The sequence below is a fragment of the Ranitomeya variabilis genome, chromosome 1 (genome assembly GCF_051348905.1).
Source record: "Ranitomeya variabilis isolate aRanVar5 chromosome 1, aRanVar5.hap1, whole genome shotgun sequence".
Lineage (NCBI taxonomy): Eukaryota > Metazoa > Chordata > Amphibia > Anura > Dendrobatidae > Ranitomeya > Ranitomeya variabilis.
In genome coordinates, this window is record NC_135232.1 from 595,313,468 (window position 1) to 595,329,292 (window position 15,825).

The following is a 15,825-nucleotide window of genomic DNA, read 5'->3' on the forward strand; positions in this document are numbered from 1 at the left end:
TCAAGTTGGGGTTGTCAGGGAATTCATTGCGATTCTTCTCCGGTGTCTATTGCTACTTCTACTCCTTCAGAAGTTCCTGAGTATTTGTGTGACTATCAGGATGTATTCAGTGAGTCCAGGTCCAGTGCTCTTCCTCCTCATAGGGACTGTGACTGCGCTATAGATTTGATTCCTGGCAGTAAATTTCCTAAGGGACGATTATTTAATTTGTCTGTACCCGAGCATGCCGCGATGCGTTCTTATGTCAATGAGTCTTTGGAGAAGGGGCATATTCGTCCATCCTCTTCCCCTCTCAGTGCGGGATTCTTTTTTGTAGCCAAGAAAGACGGGTCTTTGAGACCTTGTATAGACTATCGGCTTCTGAATAAAATCACTGTTAAGTTTCAGTATCCGTTGCCGCTATTGTCAGACTTGTTTGCTCGGATTAAGGGCGCCAAGTGGTTCACCAAGATAGATCTTCTTGGTGCGTACAACCTTGTGCGCATTAGGCAGGGAGATGAATGGAAAACTGCATTCAATACGCCCGAAGGTCATTTTGAATACTTGGTGATGCCCTTTGGGCTCTCTAATGCCCCTTCAGTGTTTCAGTCCTTTATGCATGATATCTTCCGGAAGTATCTGGATAAATTTATGATTGTTTATCTGGATGATATTCTGGTTTTCTCGGATGATTGGGATTCTCATGTAAAGCAGGTCAGGATGGTGTTTCAGGTTTTGCGTGATAACACTTTGTTTGTGAAGGGCTCAAAGTGTCTCTTTGGAGTGCAGAAGGTTTCCTTTTTGGGTTTTATTTTCTCCCCTTCTGCCGTGGAGATGGACCCAGTCAAGGTCCGAGCTATTCATGATTGGACTCAGCCCACGTCTGTTAAGAGTCTTCAGAAGTTCTTGGGGTTCGCTAATTTCTACCGTCGCTTTATCGCTAATTTTTCTAGCGTTGTTAAACCTTTGACGGATATGACCAAGAAAGGTTCTGATGTGGCTAATTGGGCTCCTGCAGCCGTGGAGGCCTTCCAGGAGCTGAAGCGCCGGTTTACTTCGGCGCCTGTTTTGTGCCAGCCTGATGTCTCACTTCCCTTTCAGGTTGAAGTGGATGCTTCTGAGATCGGTGCTGGGGCTGTTTTGTCGCAGAGAGGCTCTGGTTGTTCTGTGATGAGACCATGTGCCTTTTTCTCTAGGAAGTTTTTCGCCTGCTGAGCGGAACTATGATGTTGGTAATCGGGAGTTGTTGGCCATGAAGTGGGCATTTGAGGAGTGGCGTCATTGGCTCGAGGGTGCTAAGCATCGTGTGGTGGTCTTGACTGATCACAAAAATCTGATGTATCTCGAGTCTGCTAAGCGCCTGAATCCTAGACAGGCTCGTTGGTCATTGTTTTTCTCTCGTTTTGACTTTGTGGTCTCGTACCTGCCTGGTTCGAAGAATGTTAAGGCTGATGCTCTCTCTAGGAGCTTTGTGCCTGACTCTCCTGGAGTCTCGGAGCCAGCTGGTATTCTTAAAGAGGGAGTGATCGTGTCAGCCATATCTCTGGATTTGCGACGTGTGTTGCAGAGATTTCAGGCTGGTAGACCTGACTCGTGTCCACCCGACAGACTGTTTGTTCCTGATAAATGGACCAGCAGAGTCATTTCCGAGGTTCATTCCTCGGTGTTGGCAGGGCATCCGGGAATTTTTGGTACCCGAGATTTGGTGGCTAGGTCCTTTTGGTGGCCTTCCTTGTCACGGGATGTGCGGTCATTTGTGCAGTCCTGTGGGACTTGTGCTCGGGCTAAGCCTTGTTGTTCTCGTGCTAGCGGGTTGCTTTTGCCCTTGCCCGTCCCGAAGAGGCCTTGGACGCACATTTCCATGGATTTCATTTCTGATCTTCCGGTGTCTCGGGGAATGTCTGTCATCTGGGTGGTGTGTGATCGTTTTTCCAAGATCGTCCATTTGGTACCCTTGCCTAAGTTGCCTTCCTCTTCCGATCTGGTTCCTTTGTTTTTTCAGAATGTGGTTCGTTTGCACGGCATTCCGGAGAATATTGTGTCCGACAGAGGATCCCAGTTTGTGTCCTAACACTAACCACACGGAATCTCCTACCTTGAACATGGGTGCAGGTTTACGGAATCTATCAGCCGATCTCTTATAACGTTCTTGAGCTGTGGTCAGGGATTCCTTCAGAACCTCCAGATTTTGTCTCATCGCAGTCAGCCTTTCCTCCACTGCCGGAACCGGAGAATTAATTGGAGACCAAGGTAAAATACACGGATGATAAGCCAGATTGGCAAAGAAAGGTGTAAATTTAGTGGAGGCGCTCTGAGAATTATTATATGAAAATTCAGCTAATGGCAGCAACTCCAACCAATCATCCTGGAGATGGCTGACATAGCATCTTAGATATTGTTCCAGCGTCTGGTTGGTACGCTCAGTCTGACCATTTATCTGGGGATGGTAAGCGGAAGAGAGACAGACATTAATATTGAGTGCAGAGCAAAACCCCTTCCAGAATCTTGAAGTGAACTGTACTCCACGGTCAGAGATGATCTCATCCGGAACCCCATGCAACCGAAAGACATTCTGTATAACCAAGTTCACTGTTTCTTTAGCTGAGGGGAGGCCGGTGCATGGAACAAAATGAGCAGCTTTAGTCAGGCGATCAACTACCACCATGATTGTATTCATGCCCCCCGATGTAGGCAGCTCCACAATAAAGTCCATTGATATAGACCCCCAAGGGCGGGACGGAACAGGTAATGGTTGTAGAAGACCCATAGGTGCCACATGAGGAGTCTCGTAACGGGCACATATCCCGCAAGAGAGAACATAGTCCTTGGTATCCTTCAGGCAAGTTGGCCACCAGAAGAATCGGCTCAGGAACTCTTGTGTCTTCTGTCCCCCCCGGTGACCAGCCAACTTGGAGTCATGTACCAACTTAAGGATCTGCAGGCGGACGACCTCAGGGACGTAGATGCGTCGATCTCTGAACCACATGCCACCCTTAAAGACAAGATTAATATCCACAGGTGGGTTGGCCAGAAATACATCAACATCATAGGCCTCCCTGCACTCCTTCCACAAGTCCTGATCGTGGATAACTCCGATGAAATTGGCATCAGATAGAATGGTCTTGGACGGGGCTCCAGGTACGGAATCCGCAGCATGGATTCGGGATAAAGTATCAGCCTTCCCATTACGAGAACCTGGACGGTACGAGATAACAAAGTTAAATTGATTTAAAAATAAGTTCCCACGAGCCTGACGAGGAGAAAGACATCTAGCGGATCTAAGGAACTCTAAATTGCGATGGTCAGTTAGCACTATGATCTGTTGTGCAGCTCCTTGCAGATGATGCCTCCAATCTTTGAAAGCCGCAATAACAGCCAGCAATTCCTTGTCTCCCACGTAGTAATTCTTCTCTGCTGAGGTTAGTCTACGGGAAAAGAAAGCACAAGGATGTAGCAGACCCTTCTCTCCAGTTCTTTGGGAGAGAATAGCCCCCAAAGCATTATCAGAAGCGTCCACCTCCACAATGAATAAAAGTGTTGGATCTGGGTGTATCAACAGCGGTGCTGATGTGAAACAGATCTTAAGCCGATCAAAAGCTTCTTGAGCCTGTGATGGCCACTTAAAGGACTTTTCCTTCTTTGTCAAGGAAGTAATGGGACGGACAATATCAGAAAAATTTCGAATGAAGCGTCTGTAGAAATTTACAAAACCAATAAAACGTTGGACCTCCTTAACATTCTTGGGTACCGGCCAGTCAAGGATAGCCTGAATCTTACCAGATTCCATGTTCAGCCCCTGGGGAGAGATGATATAACCTAAGAACTGTATCTCAGAACGATGGAACTCGCATTTCTCCGGCTTAATATACAGATGGTTCTCTTTCAGACGTATTAAAACAGCTTTGACATGTTCTTTATGTTCCTGTAGAGAGTCAGAAAAGATTAGAATATCGTCCAAATAGATCACCACAAACTGGTCCAACAAATCTCTGAAAATGTCATTAGCAAGGTGTTGAAACGTTGCAGGGGCATTACAAAGCCCGAAGGGCATCACGAGATATTCAAAGTGTCCATACCGACATCGGAATGCTGTCTTCCACTCATCCCCTGGACGAATACGCACCAAATTATAAGCCCCACGAAGATCCAGTTTAGAGAACACCTTAGCATGGCGGACTCTTTCCAGTAATTCGGGAATCAGAGGCAAAGGGTAACAGTTTTGTATGGTTACCTTATTGAGTTCCCGATAGTCAACACAGGGTCTCAGGGTCCCATCCTTCTTTTTTACAAAAAAGATAGGTGCCCCTGCTGGTGAGGAAGAAGGACGTATGAAGCCTTTGGCCAGATTTTCATCAATATACTCCTTTAAGGCTTGAAGCTCAGGTGCCGCCAAAGGGTATACGTTACCAAAAGGAATAGCTGCCCCAGGAAGCAGCTCAATGGGACAGTCATAATGCCTGTGTGGAGGAAGCTGATCTGCATTCTTCTTGTCACAGATGTCAGAGAACTCTTTATATGCTGGAGGTAAAGAAAATACCTGTACATGTGGTTCCGTAGCCGTGGACTCAGGGACAGCTTCTGTTAACACTTAGTTGCTCCTTGTTGGAAAGATAATCTCCTTGGTCTCCCAGTTGATAATTGGGTTCTGAGAACGCAAACAAGGAATGCCTAAAATCACAGGAAAATGAGGAGAAGAAATTAGCAAAAAAGAAAGTTGCTCCTGATGATTAGGCTCCAACAAAATTTCAAGGGGTACGGTCTCCTGTGGATCTCTCCCAGAGATTAAAGGTGACCCATCCACTGTTTCCATGGTAATTGGACAGGCTCTTTGCTGAATTTCAATACCATGTTCCTTGGCAAATGCGATATCCATGAAATTGCCACCTGCACCTGAGTCAATCATAGCTGCACTGGAAATCCACTGTCCTGAACACAGGATCCTAATAGGGAGAGAACAGTGAGAGTTCTTCTCCTTCAGCTCCTTGGGGGGTGAAGTCATAGAAAGTGAATGGAATACAGCGTTTAAAGGCAGGCTACATTCAGAGATGTCAGATTCATCATCACAGTTGTCATACTCCCCTACTGCTGCTAGCACCTTGTTAGGCCATCTAGGACACTTAGGACAATTGATCAAGAAGTGGTCAGACTGGCCGCAGTAGAAACATAGACTTTCACGAAGGCGATGCTCCCGACGCTCATTGATCTTGCGCCTCTGAACGGAATCAATTTGCATGGGCACCTCCTCCACCTCCCGAGAGGTTTTACCTGCAGGCACTTTGGAAGGAAGGGAAAAGTTAGAAATACGGTTTAAGGCGAATGTCTATGCGCACACAATGCTGTATAAATGTCTCTAGCTCTTGTGGTGACTCAGAGCGAGCTAGTTCATCTTTTATAATACTAGACAGACCCCTTTTAAAAATAGGCAATTGTGCATAACTGTCCCAATCAGTATCTACCGCTAATCTCCTGAATTCAGTGGCATACTCAATAACAGAACGTTTAGCCTGGCGTAAAGACAACAAAGCAGATTCAGCGGTTGCACAGCGATTAGGGTCATCAAACATTAATTCCATAGTGGCCAAGAAATATCATCCAAGTTATTTAACCGTGGGTCACGAGACTCAATCATCGGATTCGCCCAGGCGAGCGCTCGTGAGGTCAGTAGCATTATTACACACAATACTTTGGATCTATCAGTAGGAAAACAGTCAGCATGCACATCAAAATATAGCATACATTGATTCACAAAGCCACCAAATTTGTCGCGATCACCATTAAGTCTGAATGGGGGCAACTTAGGTGGGCTAGCTGGTGGCGGTTGCCCAGAGGGAAAAGTCACTTGTGCAGCTATTTGCGTGCTTATGTCCTGAAAAGCCCGTCCATACTGGGACTTTATGCCAGCAAGTCTGTTTTCCTGGGCTGCCATGCGGTTGCTTAAGTCCTGCAAAGTTTGTCCAAACACTTGTTGATTGTGTTCAAAGCTTCCAAACTTCTTTTGCAGACCTTCCACATCTTTCTGCAGTGATCTAATTATGGAAAACACCTGCTCTAATCTGCTCTCTGCAGTCATTGTTCCAGCAGTCTCCTTTTTTTTTATGGCTAGAGTATCCTGTAATAATTATAGGGGATAACTCAGGAGACTCTTTGCGTGGAACAAGACACCTACAGGACACAGTTTTATAAGTGGTAAAGTCTATATTATCACACGGTGATTCAAACAGGTGCAGAGAGAAACTCAAGTCCACAACACTTGGTGTAAATATTAAACGCAGCTTAGCAGTCTGTAGGAAACTTCAGAGGAAAATGCAATCAAGCAGAAAGTCTATGAAGCACAGTTATTCTTGAGGATACTTGACATGAATAAATCCTTGTCTTAGTCCAAACACAGATAGATAAGCTTATAAGGCAGTTCAAATCATATCCTAGCTCAACCAGGGAAGCCTGGTTAATAGTCTCAGGTTTTTGCAGAGCAGAAACAGCTTACATGTTCAGCAAATGCAGATGGAAGTAAACACGAGCAGCAGATGAAGGAGGATTACTGGAAACTGGTGTATGCAGCAGGAACTCAGAGCAGAGTAGCAGGATCACCACACAGGTTCACAGGAGCAGGTATATAGCCAGGGAGTCACCAGAGGTCAGGAGCTGGATGCAAGGCAGAATACTCTAGCACAGACTGAAGGCTGGGGTGGAGTCTTATAGCAGGAAGACACAGTCTCATGAGACCAAATGCGCCACCTTGGAAAAGGGCAGTAATGCACAAAAGGTAAAAAATGTTCAGAGTCCTGACAGATACTGTGTCAGGGGGTCCACCCTCACAGTCGTGTATATACACACAAAATATTGAGGTCAGGGGGTCGGCCCTCACAGTCGTGTTGAAATACACAACATATAGGGGTCAGGGGGCTGCCCCTCACAGCCGTGTATATACACACACTATATTGAGTCAGGAGGTCCCCTCTCACAGTTGTGTATATACACACAACATATTGGGGTCAGGGGGCCACCCCTCACAGTCGTGTATGTACACAACATGTTGGGGTCAGGGGGCCGCCACTCACAGCCGTGTATATACACACACAACATATAGGGGTCAGGAGGCCGCACCTCACAGCCGTGTATATACACACAACATATTGGGGTCACGGGACCACCCTCACAGTCGTGTATTTACACAACATGTTGGGGTCAGGGGGCCGCCACTCACAGCCGTGTATATACACAACATATTGGGGTCAGGGGGCCGCCACTCACAGCCGTGTATATATACAACATATATGGGTCAGGGGGCCGCCCCTCCAAGCCGTGTATGTACACAACATATTGGGGCCAGGGGGCCATGTATACACACAACATATAGGGGGCCGCCCCCTCACAGCCGTCTATATACACACACAACATATAGGGGTCAGGGGGCCGCACCTCACAGCTGTGTTTATCCCTTTGATCTCTCATTATTGCAGCTGCTTATGATAATATCTGGACACGCAGTACCCCTTATAATGATGTGTGTGCCGCCAATTGTTCATAACGGACACTGTGTTCTGCTTTGCGTAGTCTGCCCCCTGGGGACATACGGCGAGAACTGCATGAGCAAATGCAGATGCCAAAATGGAGCCGAATGCGACCACACGACTGGGAAGTGCTCCTGTCTGCCTGGATATCACGGCCCCTATTGTGACAATCGTGAGTGAAGATGGCAGTATATATATATGTATGTATGTCACCACAACTGGTCAAAGTGCACTTCAGCTTTGTCTAATGGAGTCTGCGGGAGTCTGAAATCCATCTTCTGTCCTATCAGAGGTTAAGACTGCTCCATCCTCCACACATCACAAGCTTTATAGAAAGGGATTCTCCATTAGTTATAACTTCCTTATTTTCCACCATCAGGTTGCCCTTCTAGGACCTACGGGCTCAGATGCCACCAGGTCTGTGACTGCCTCCACAATTCCACCTGCGACCACGTGACGGGTCATTGCCAATGTGAGGCGGGTTGGTCCGGATCACGCTGTGAAAAAGGTATGGAGATCTTCTTCAGATCAATGAACTTCAGGAGACTTTTTTTCTCCCATGTCATGGAGACGTAGCCTAAAATGTCTTCTGAAGACTAAGGATGAGGCTTGATATCCTGATGCCAACTTTTATGGCTCAGTGATGTGTGTTCATCCCATTTTTCTGAAGGGTCACACACCACAACTAAAAAAATTAATGTGCTTGAGACAGAAAATGTATTTACTTTCAATTCTGTGTGAGGAACGGGCAGTAAGGGACCTTACGGTTGCCCATCGAAGTTCCCAGTTTTCCTGATATCTTCCGTACGGTGTGACACATGGAATGGTCTTAGCAGCTGAGTCTACACCATACCTGGGAGGTGCCGGCTGTGTTATTCAGCCAGCACCTTCCTCTAATGACAGCAATGGCCAATTGCTGCTTTTAAACCTTTAAATGTAGATCTGTAGATCAATCTTTGCCAAATGCATCTAAGATATGTGATTTGTGGTGTAAATAAAAAAATGTTATCGATCTTGGAAGAATGGAGGAAAAGAAAGGAAAGCACTGGATTGGACTTATTCTATTGCACTGCATTTAATGCTCCTTCTGTGAGTGCCTTTCCCTTCCTGCCTAGTCATGTCCATGGTAATGTCTTTTTTCCTCAGCACCTGACGTCCCATTTACCATGGTCCCGAAAACGTCTGTGAGCGCCGACTCAATCGGACCTATGATTGGCATCATCGCTTTAGTCATCTTGGTGGTAGCATTAATTGCCTTATTTATGGTCTACCGTCACTGGCAGAAAGACAAGGAGAGCCGTAACTTAGCCGTAGCGTACACGTCTACCAGGCCGGCCAGCTCTGTATATGAAGTCCCAGGTGGGTAGACACAAAAATGTGACCATACAAGGACATTTCGAAAACGTCTTTTGGTCAATAATCTCATTGTCTCCATTTTTATAGACGTGCCTCCAAGTTACATGCACTACTACACCAACCCCAGCTATCACACGCTGTCCCAGTGTGCACCCAACCCACCACCGGTGCCAAGCAATCTGGACAGACCAGGCTCCAAGAAGGTAACATGCCCTTAAGTTCCCTTCCCTTAACATGCCTTTAAGATCTTTCTTGTGCATACATAGTCTATGATCTGAACTCTCGAGATACCAGAAGGATCTTACAAATTCAGTCGGTAGTAACCCAAGGTTTGAGACAAATTTTTGGCCAAGGCAGAACAGGCTCCAAGAAATTAAGGTGTATGAGCATACATATTCTACATTGTTGACTCTAGAGATGCCAGAAGAGTCTTCCAGATCCATGGTCAGTAATAAACCAAGGGTTGAGACAAATGTTTGGCCAGGAGAGGCCAAGCTCCAAAAAGGTAACATGCCTTAAGGTCTTTCTTGAACATACATACATACATACATAGCTTACATTGTGGACTCCCAAGACACCAGAAGGGTCTTCCGGATTCACGGTTGGTGGTAACCCAAGGGTTGCACTAAATTTTTAACCAGGACAGACCATGCTATAAGGTGTTATGATCATGTTACCTTGAGCATACATAGTCGACAATGTGGACTTTCGAGGTACCAGAAGGGTTTTCCCAGTTCCTTCAAGACTTGAGCCATGTTTTTGAAAATGTCATGATGTCTTCATCTCTATCATAAAAATTGCTCTTAAATTTGACTCCCTTTTCTTCATACATAAAGCCCATGGTTTACAAAGATTGATAGAATAATGATATACCTATTATTAATTTTTTATCTAGATGAATCCTCATCTTTCTAATGTGATGAACGCGGAAAGAGAGAGAATGAGCTCCTACAGTTCGGACCACAATGCCACATTGCCAGCCGACTGGAAACATCAGACAGTACCTAAAGGTACAAAACAACATCAAAGAGTTGTCCATAGTAGGTCAATACGATGGTATGACTAACCTGCTGTAGTTGTGAGGCTCTCACTTTGGAGGATCAATGAAGTGCAGTTAGCTCATGCTCATCACAGTGGTTGAGATCCATGCATGGAAATTATCACAGAAACTTCCCTTGCTTGGAGGAATGGTGGTTCTTTAGAAAAGCTTAACGTGGAGTTCCTTCGATCTGATCTTATTTCTTATTACACAAACATTTAGCTTCGAGATGAAGTGTCCTCCATGGATTATCTTCATAGTGAACATTGGAGCCATGTTGGAAGACAGAATAGTTTGATCCAACAGCTGAAATGAATCGGCTTTGTTCCCAAGTGACCCACACACAAAGCATGTTGTATGTTAGGAACATCTGGTGGGCACATTGACCATATAACCATTGACCCCAACACCATTTTTCATGTGAAACGATCCATGACACCTCAGAATTGTAATTTGTATATATTATTGGCAAAAAAGTTTTATTTTTGTAGCACTTACGTACTTGTTTAATTGGGATTATACAGGGTGTTTATGGGAATTCTGAGTTACTATGGTCAGACTCTTGGAAGACCCCTATAAGTCTGAAACATTACGATTAACTAAGCATCTGGGTAGTCAATAATGCAGTCAAGGCCAAGTCCCTGGTGGTTTGTGGAATATTGAGCATCTTGATCCCTAGTGGTTAATAAAATATTGAGAGGTCATTAGAATAAATCTAGATCCCTGGTGGTCAGTTGACTGTCAAGAGGTTTAATCCCTGGTGGTTAGTGTAATATTGGGAGCAAAGTTCCTTGGTTGTCAATAGACTATTGAGAGTCATGATCCCTGGTGGTCAGTGGAATATTATGAGTCTTTATTCCTAGTGGTTAGTGAAATATAGAGTATTGGTGGTGAGTGGAATATTGAGAGTTTTGATCTCTGATGGTCCAGTAGCTTGCTATTACATAAGACTTGCTGGTCTCTGGTGGATCAGTGGCATATTAAACTAGTATTTTGCTCTGCAGTGGCTGAAGCCAAATAGATTGGGGCCTAAATGGAGAAAGGGAATTTAAAATATGCAAAAGGAAAGGTAACTTTTTTTTAATACTTTCTTAATTTCAGGACGAAATGGCATAGACCGAAGTTACAGTGTTGGAGTTTACTATAATAAGGGAAATGGTGAGTACACAATGATGGGTGTTTTACTCCATAGTTTACTCTACCCTCTAGATTTTAGATATTGGAAAGGCCAAGTTTTGGGGCAAAATGTGCCCCTTTTGGTTCTCATAGATCAAAGATTGGCAGCAAAAACATCTCCATTTCTTTAAGTGGAACTCTTGACAAGCTCCAAATCCCTCGTTGACAGTTGACATAATTAATGTAAACTGTTTCTTTCCAGAATACGTGAAAGACTCTGCTCTCAGTATCAGTAACAGCTCCCTGAACAGTGAGAATCCATATGCCACCATCAAAGATCTTCCGATGCTGATGTCCAGAACTTCAGAGGGGAATTACATGGAGATGAAGTCTCCAGTCCATCGAGAAATGTCCTATGCAGAAATCGGACTATTTGATGAAGACGCTATGTACCAAGTGGAATCACAGGAGCAAGGTGAGATCACTAGGTAACTAGTAACTAGGCAACTATTAATCTAGAATCTACTGTAGATCAAGGACTGGTTGCTTTAAATGGCTTAGTCAATGGACGCTGGTCTTGTAAACAATTTAGGTTCTCACATCTTGACGTATACCTGAAAGAATCAAGATTTGGGCTGTCTTTCCAGGTCCAACCTAGAGCCTTATGGCAAGATGATGTCCATCATTATTGGATCTATAGTAGCTTCAAAGAAAGGGGATATAGGTCAAAACCATGGGCCTTTATACTCTAGATTAGAAGTCTCAGGTCTTATCCTACTTGTCTAAATTTGCCCTAAATTTCATGTTCAGCTATGTATGTTTTTATTGTCCGCAGACCATAAAAATAATATAGACTTCACTTCTTGCTTGTAGACAGCTTCATACGAGGAGCAGCAGCCGCCTCCACCAGTTCTCCCCGAAACAGCCTTCAGACGAACCATTACGACTCTCCCAAAAACAGCCACATTCCCAGCCACTACGACATGCCTCCAGTCCGACAGTATCCCCCATCGCCCGGAACAAAGCGCAAAGCCCGATGATTACACTGACAAGAAGTGTTTATGTCAGATACCTCCAACTGGACCTTGTTGAAGCCCAAGCTGGAACCTATGGTATCTTCTGGATCTTCTTCCTGATCTGTGAAACAAATTTTTACTTGGTTTACAGAATGAGAGTTACACATTTTGCTGGGGGTACAATTAAGATGAAGGTTCGTCCTCACTGTGAATGAACTGCATGGTTGTAAATATGTGTTTTAGCTTTGGAGACTGGATTCTCTTAAGGTTTTCTAGAAGATATCATGGAGGCTGGACTATCCGATGAGTCTTGGTAAAGGCATGTATCACATCTAGTTATGATAGATATGGGATGCATAAGTGTTCTAGAAGGCTTCTTCTATCATCTAGTGATATAGAATTGGTAATCAGCCTTCTAAACAAACTACTTCAATAACATCTTATGTAGGTGCAGTCTTCTAGAAGGCAACTATGTCATAATGAAGGCAGGATGAGCCTTTTTGAAGGCATGTACACCATCTGGCCATGATGGTGATGGGACTCAGAGGTGTTCTCAAAGGCATCTTTTATCTTCCAAAGATTGAACAGAGTTCTTCCATAATGTCTTATGTAGAAGCAATCTAGACGACAACTATGTTTGATTGAAGCTGGACTCTTTAATGAGTCTTGGTGAAGGCATGTACCATATCTGGTCATTATATAAAAAGGACTTTTGAAGACTTTTTCTATTTTCTTGTGATGAGGCCACGCCCATTAGACCTAGAAACAGACTTCTTTTACAGCATCTTAACTAATATAGATGCAAATTCTAGAAGGCAACTATGTTGTGATAGATGCTGGACTCTTTAATAAGTCTTGGTGAAGGCATAAACCACATCTGGATATGATGGACATGAGATTGAAAATTGTTCTCAAAGGCATTTTCAATCATTCTAGATATAGACTTCAGCCCTAAGACCACTAAATAGACGTCTTTGATTACCTCCTATGCATATACTGTCTTGAAGGCATCTACAACAGCTTCTATCAATGTCATCTAGTTTGTCAAACATCTACTGTTTGTAAAACGGATCTTATCTAGTGACAACTTTATAGACATCAACTCAAGTTCTCAGAAATTGAATCTTGACTTGACTTGTGAAGTCTACCTGAAGATGTTCTTTGCTTTTCTTAGGAATTGTGCATGATCTGTTTGTTGAAGGTTCCACCTCACCTTGAAATGGTGAAAGCTTTGATAATACTTCATGAGGCATCTAATCTTCTTGATGTTAGACTGCTCACATAGAATTCTAGATAGTACAGATGCTGTGTGCGGACACTTCAGATGGAGAAGAGAAGGGTTATCAGTCTGGATCGTAGGTATTGTGTCTGCTATATTGACGTTCTCAATGTGATGCAGAAATGTAGAAAATAACATGGAAATTCCAAAGTGTTATTAAAATAAAGTGATTGATTAAAATAAATCAATTTTACATGTGTTGTTTTGTATCTTATATCAAGTGCATGTTTGGATCTATCTATCCAATCAAGCTGAATTTGCCATAGAGAACCACTACGTGCCTGGTGGTCTTTAGTGGCGGTCCCAGCTCTGTGATGTTCTTACTCCCACATATTGCATATAGTTAAGGGTTGTCATGATGAGACCACTCTTTTATCCGCACTTAATGCTCTTTGGGACATAGCTGGTGTCTGGTCTACAACAATGAGAAGGCATGATATGTCAGTAAGTCACAGATTGCGGCCCATACTGATACCACAGGGCAAAAAGAACGAATGGAGGACATACACAAGGCACATAGCACTGTGAGACAGGCGGGGATGGCTCAGGTGAGTCCTTTGTTATCTGGACACCTTCATTAATAAATCATGTGATCACAAGTCGTCCGTCTATTGACTAGAGAACGAGGACCAGATACTGATATCCCACAACTGACATGTCCTGAAAGGAGAGCAGGCAGCTGTGTGCACAAGACAAGTTACCAGACAGCGAAGGAGGAGAAGGTACCACGGGGGAATACCGAAAATGACAGCTCGCGACAAGTGGAGAAGGTGAGATAGATGGAAACTCAAGAATTCAGCAGCAATCTGTAGGCACCAGGATACATGCCTATATCCCTAACCTGACTTATAGTCAGCTCACCTGGCCCAACTATGTGTCTGGTGGTCTTAAGTTGAAGTCCCACATCTGTGATGTTCTTCTACTCACATAGGGTATAACGCCAGGGGTTGTCATGATGACACCACGTCTTTGATATCAAACCTCTTTGGAACCACCTCTTTGGCTTTCCTTGGAAGCCCCTGAATGCCATCCATTGACTCTTGATACCTTATTACAGCTCCTCCAAACACAACGCAAACTCATTTCAAACCCCATGATATCCCACTCACTCAAAATGTAAGATTCACTAATGCTACGTTCACATTAGCGGCATGCGTCATGCGCCCCTATATTTAACATGGGGGCGCATGGACATGCGTCGCACTTGCGTTTTGCGCCGCATGCGTCGCTGCGGCGCCCGCGTCCGGGCGCAGAGGACACAGCAAGTTGCATTTTTGCTGCATCCAAAATCAATTAAAAAAAGGACGCATGCGGCGCAAAACGCAGCGTTGTGCATGCGTTTTGCTGCGTTTTTGTTTGCGTTGTGCGCTGCGGCGCCGACGCTGCGGCGCACAACGCAAATGTGAACGTAGCATAAAATACTCCTTCGCCCTTATCTCTGCCTTTTTACTTTTAGCTCCCATGTGGAGTAACACTGATTCACTCCAGGCGCAGAGTCCTAACTCGCGCTCCCTGTGTGGATTGCAGCTGGGGGGCGTTAGACTTTGCCACCTATTTAATGGAGCTGATAGTGAGCAGAGAAATAAAAGTTGAAGTCCTATAAAGGGACTAAGTAAAAAAAAAATTAAAAAATATCTAAACACAAAGAACAGAAAAAAATCACAAGACATTACGATAAATATGCATTTTTATGTCAAAACTAAAACGTCCTCATATTTGCCACATTCAGAACAACATGATCAATGTCACAATTTTAGCCTCACTGCGTCGCTAATGCAAGTCTATGGAGAAAAAACGCATCCTGCAAGTGCTTTTGCAGATGCATTTTTTCTACAAAATGAAGCATAGCGACGTGCAGTGCACGACGCTAGTGTGAAAGTAGGCTTATACAGCAAGAAACAAGCGACCATACAGCAAAAAGCGAGCCGCCATACAGCAAACAACAAGCCGCCATATAGGAAAAAAAGGAAAAAACAAGCCGCCATACAGGAAAAAAGCCCCCATACAGCAAATAACCAGCCGCCATACAGCAAAAAACAAGCCCCCATACAGCAAAAAACAAGCCCCCATACAGCAAAAAACAAGCCCCCATACAACAAAAAACAAGCCCCCATACAGCAAACAACAAGCCCCCATACAGCAAAAAACAAGCCCCCATACAGCAAAAAACAAGCCCCCATACAGCAAACAACAAGCCCCCATACAGCAAAAAACAAGCCCCCATAAAGCAAACAAGCCCCCATACAGCAAAAAACAAGCCCCCATACAGCAAAAAACAAGCCCCCATACAGCAAAAAACAAGCCCCCATACAGCAAAAAACAAGTCCCCATACAGCAAAAAACAAGCCCCCGTACAGCAAAAAAACAAGCCCCCATAAAGCAAACAAGCCCCCATACAGCAAAAACCAAGCCCCAATACAGTAAATATGGAATCATTATATACAGTGCTGACAAAAATTAAGAGACCACTGAAAATGTTCAGTTTGTCTGATTTTTCTCTTTATAGGTATATTTTTGAGTAAAATGTAA

At 44.3% G+C, this 15,825-nt stretch overlaps 1 protein-coding gene across 1 annotated transcript in view; it reads left to right on the forward strand.

The window, feature by feature from the left end:
• Positions 1–13,472, forward strand: part of PEAR1 (platelet endothelial aggregation receptor 1) — a 168,410-nt gene extending 154,938 nt beyond the window's left edge. Inside the window, exons 18-25 of the mRNA XM_077258725.1 lie at positions 7,534–7,662; positions 7,870–7,998; positions 8,637–8,849; positions 8,934–9,049; positions 9,742–9,856; positions 10,987–11,043; positions 11,264–11,476; positions 11,875–13,472. Coding sequence (XP_077114840.1) covers positions 7,534–7,662; positions 7,870–7,998; positions 8,637–8,849; positions 8,934–9,049; positions 9,742–9,856; positions 10,987–11,043; positions 11,264–11,476; positions 11,875–12,041 — 1,139 coding nt within the window. The 3' untranslated portion in view covers positions 12,042–13,472. The remainder of the gene's footprint in view (positions 1–7,533; positions 7,663–7,869; positions 7,999–8,636; positions 8,850–8,933; positions 9,050–9,741; positions 9,857–10,986; positions 11,044–11,263; positions 11,477–11,874) is intronic.
• Positions 13,473–15,825: the final 2,353 nt, after the last annotated feature.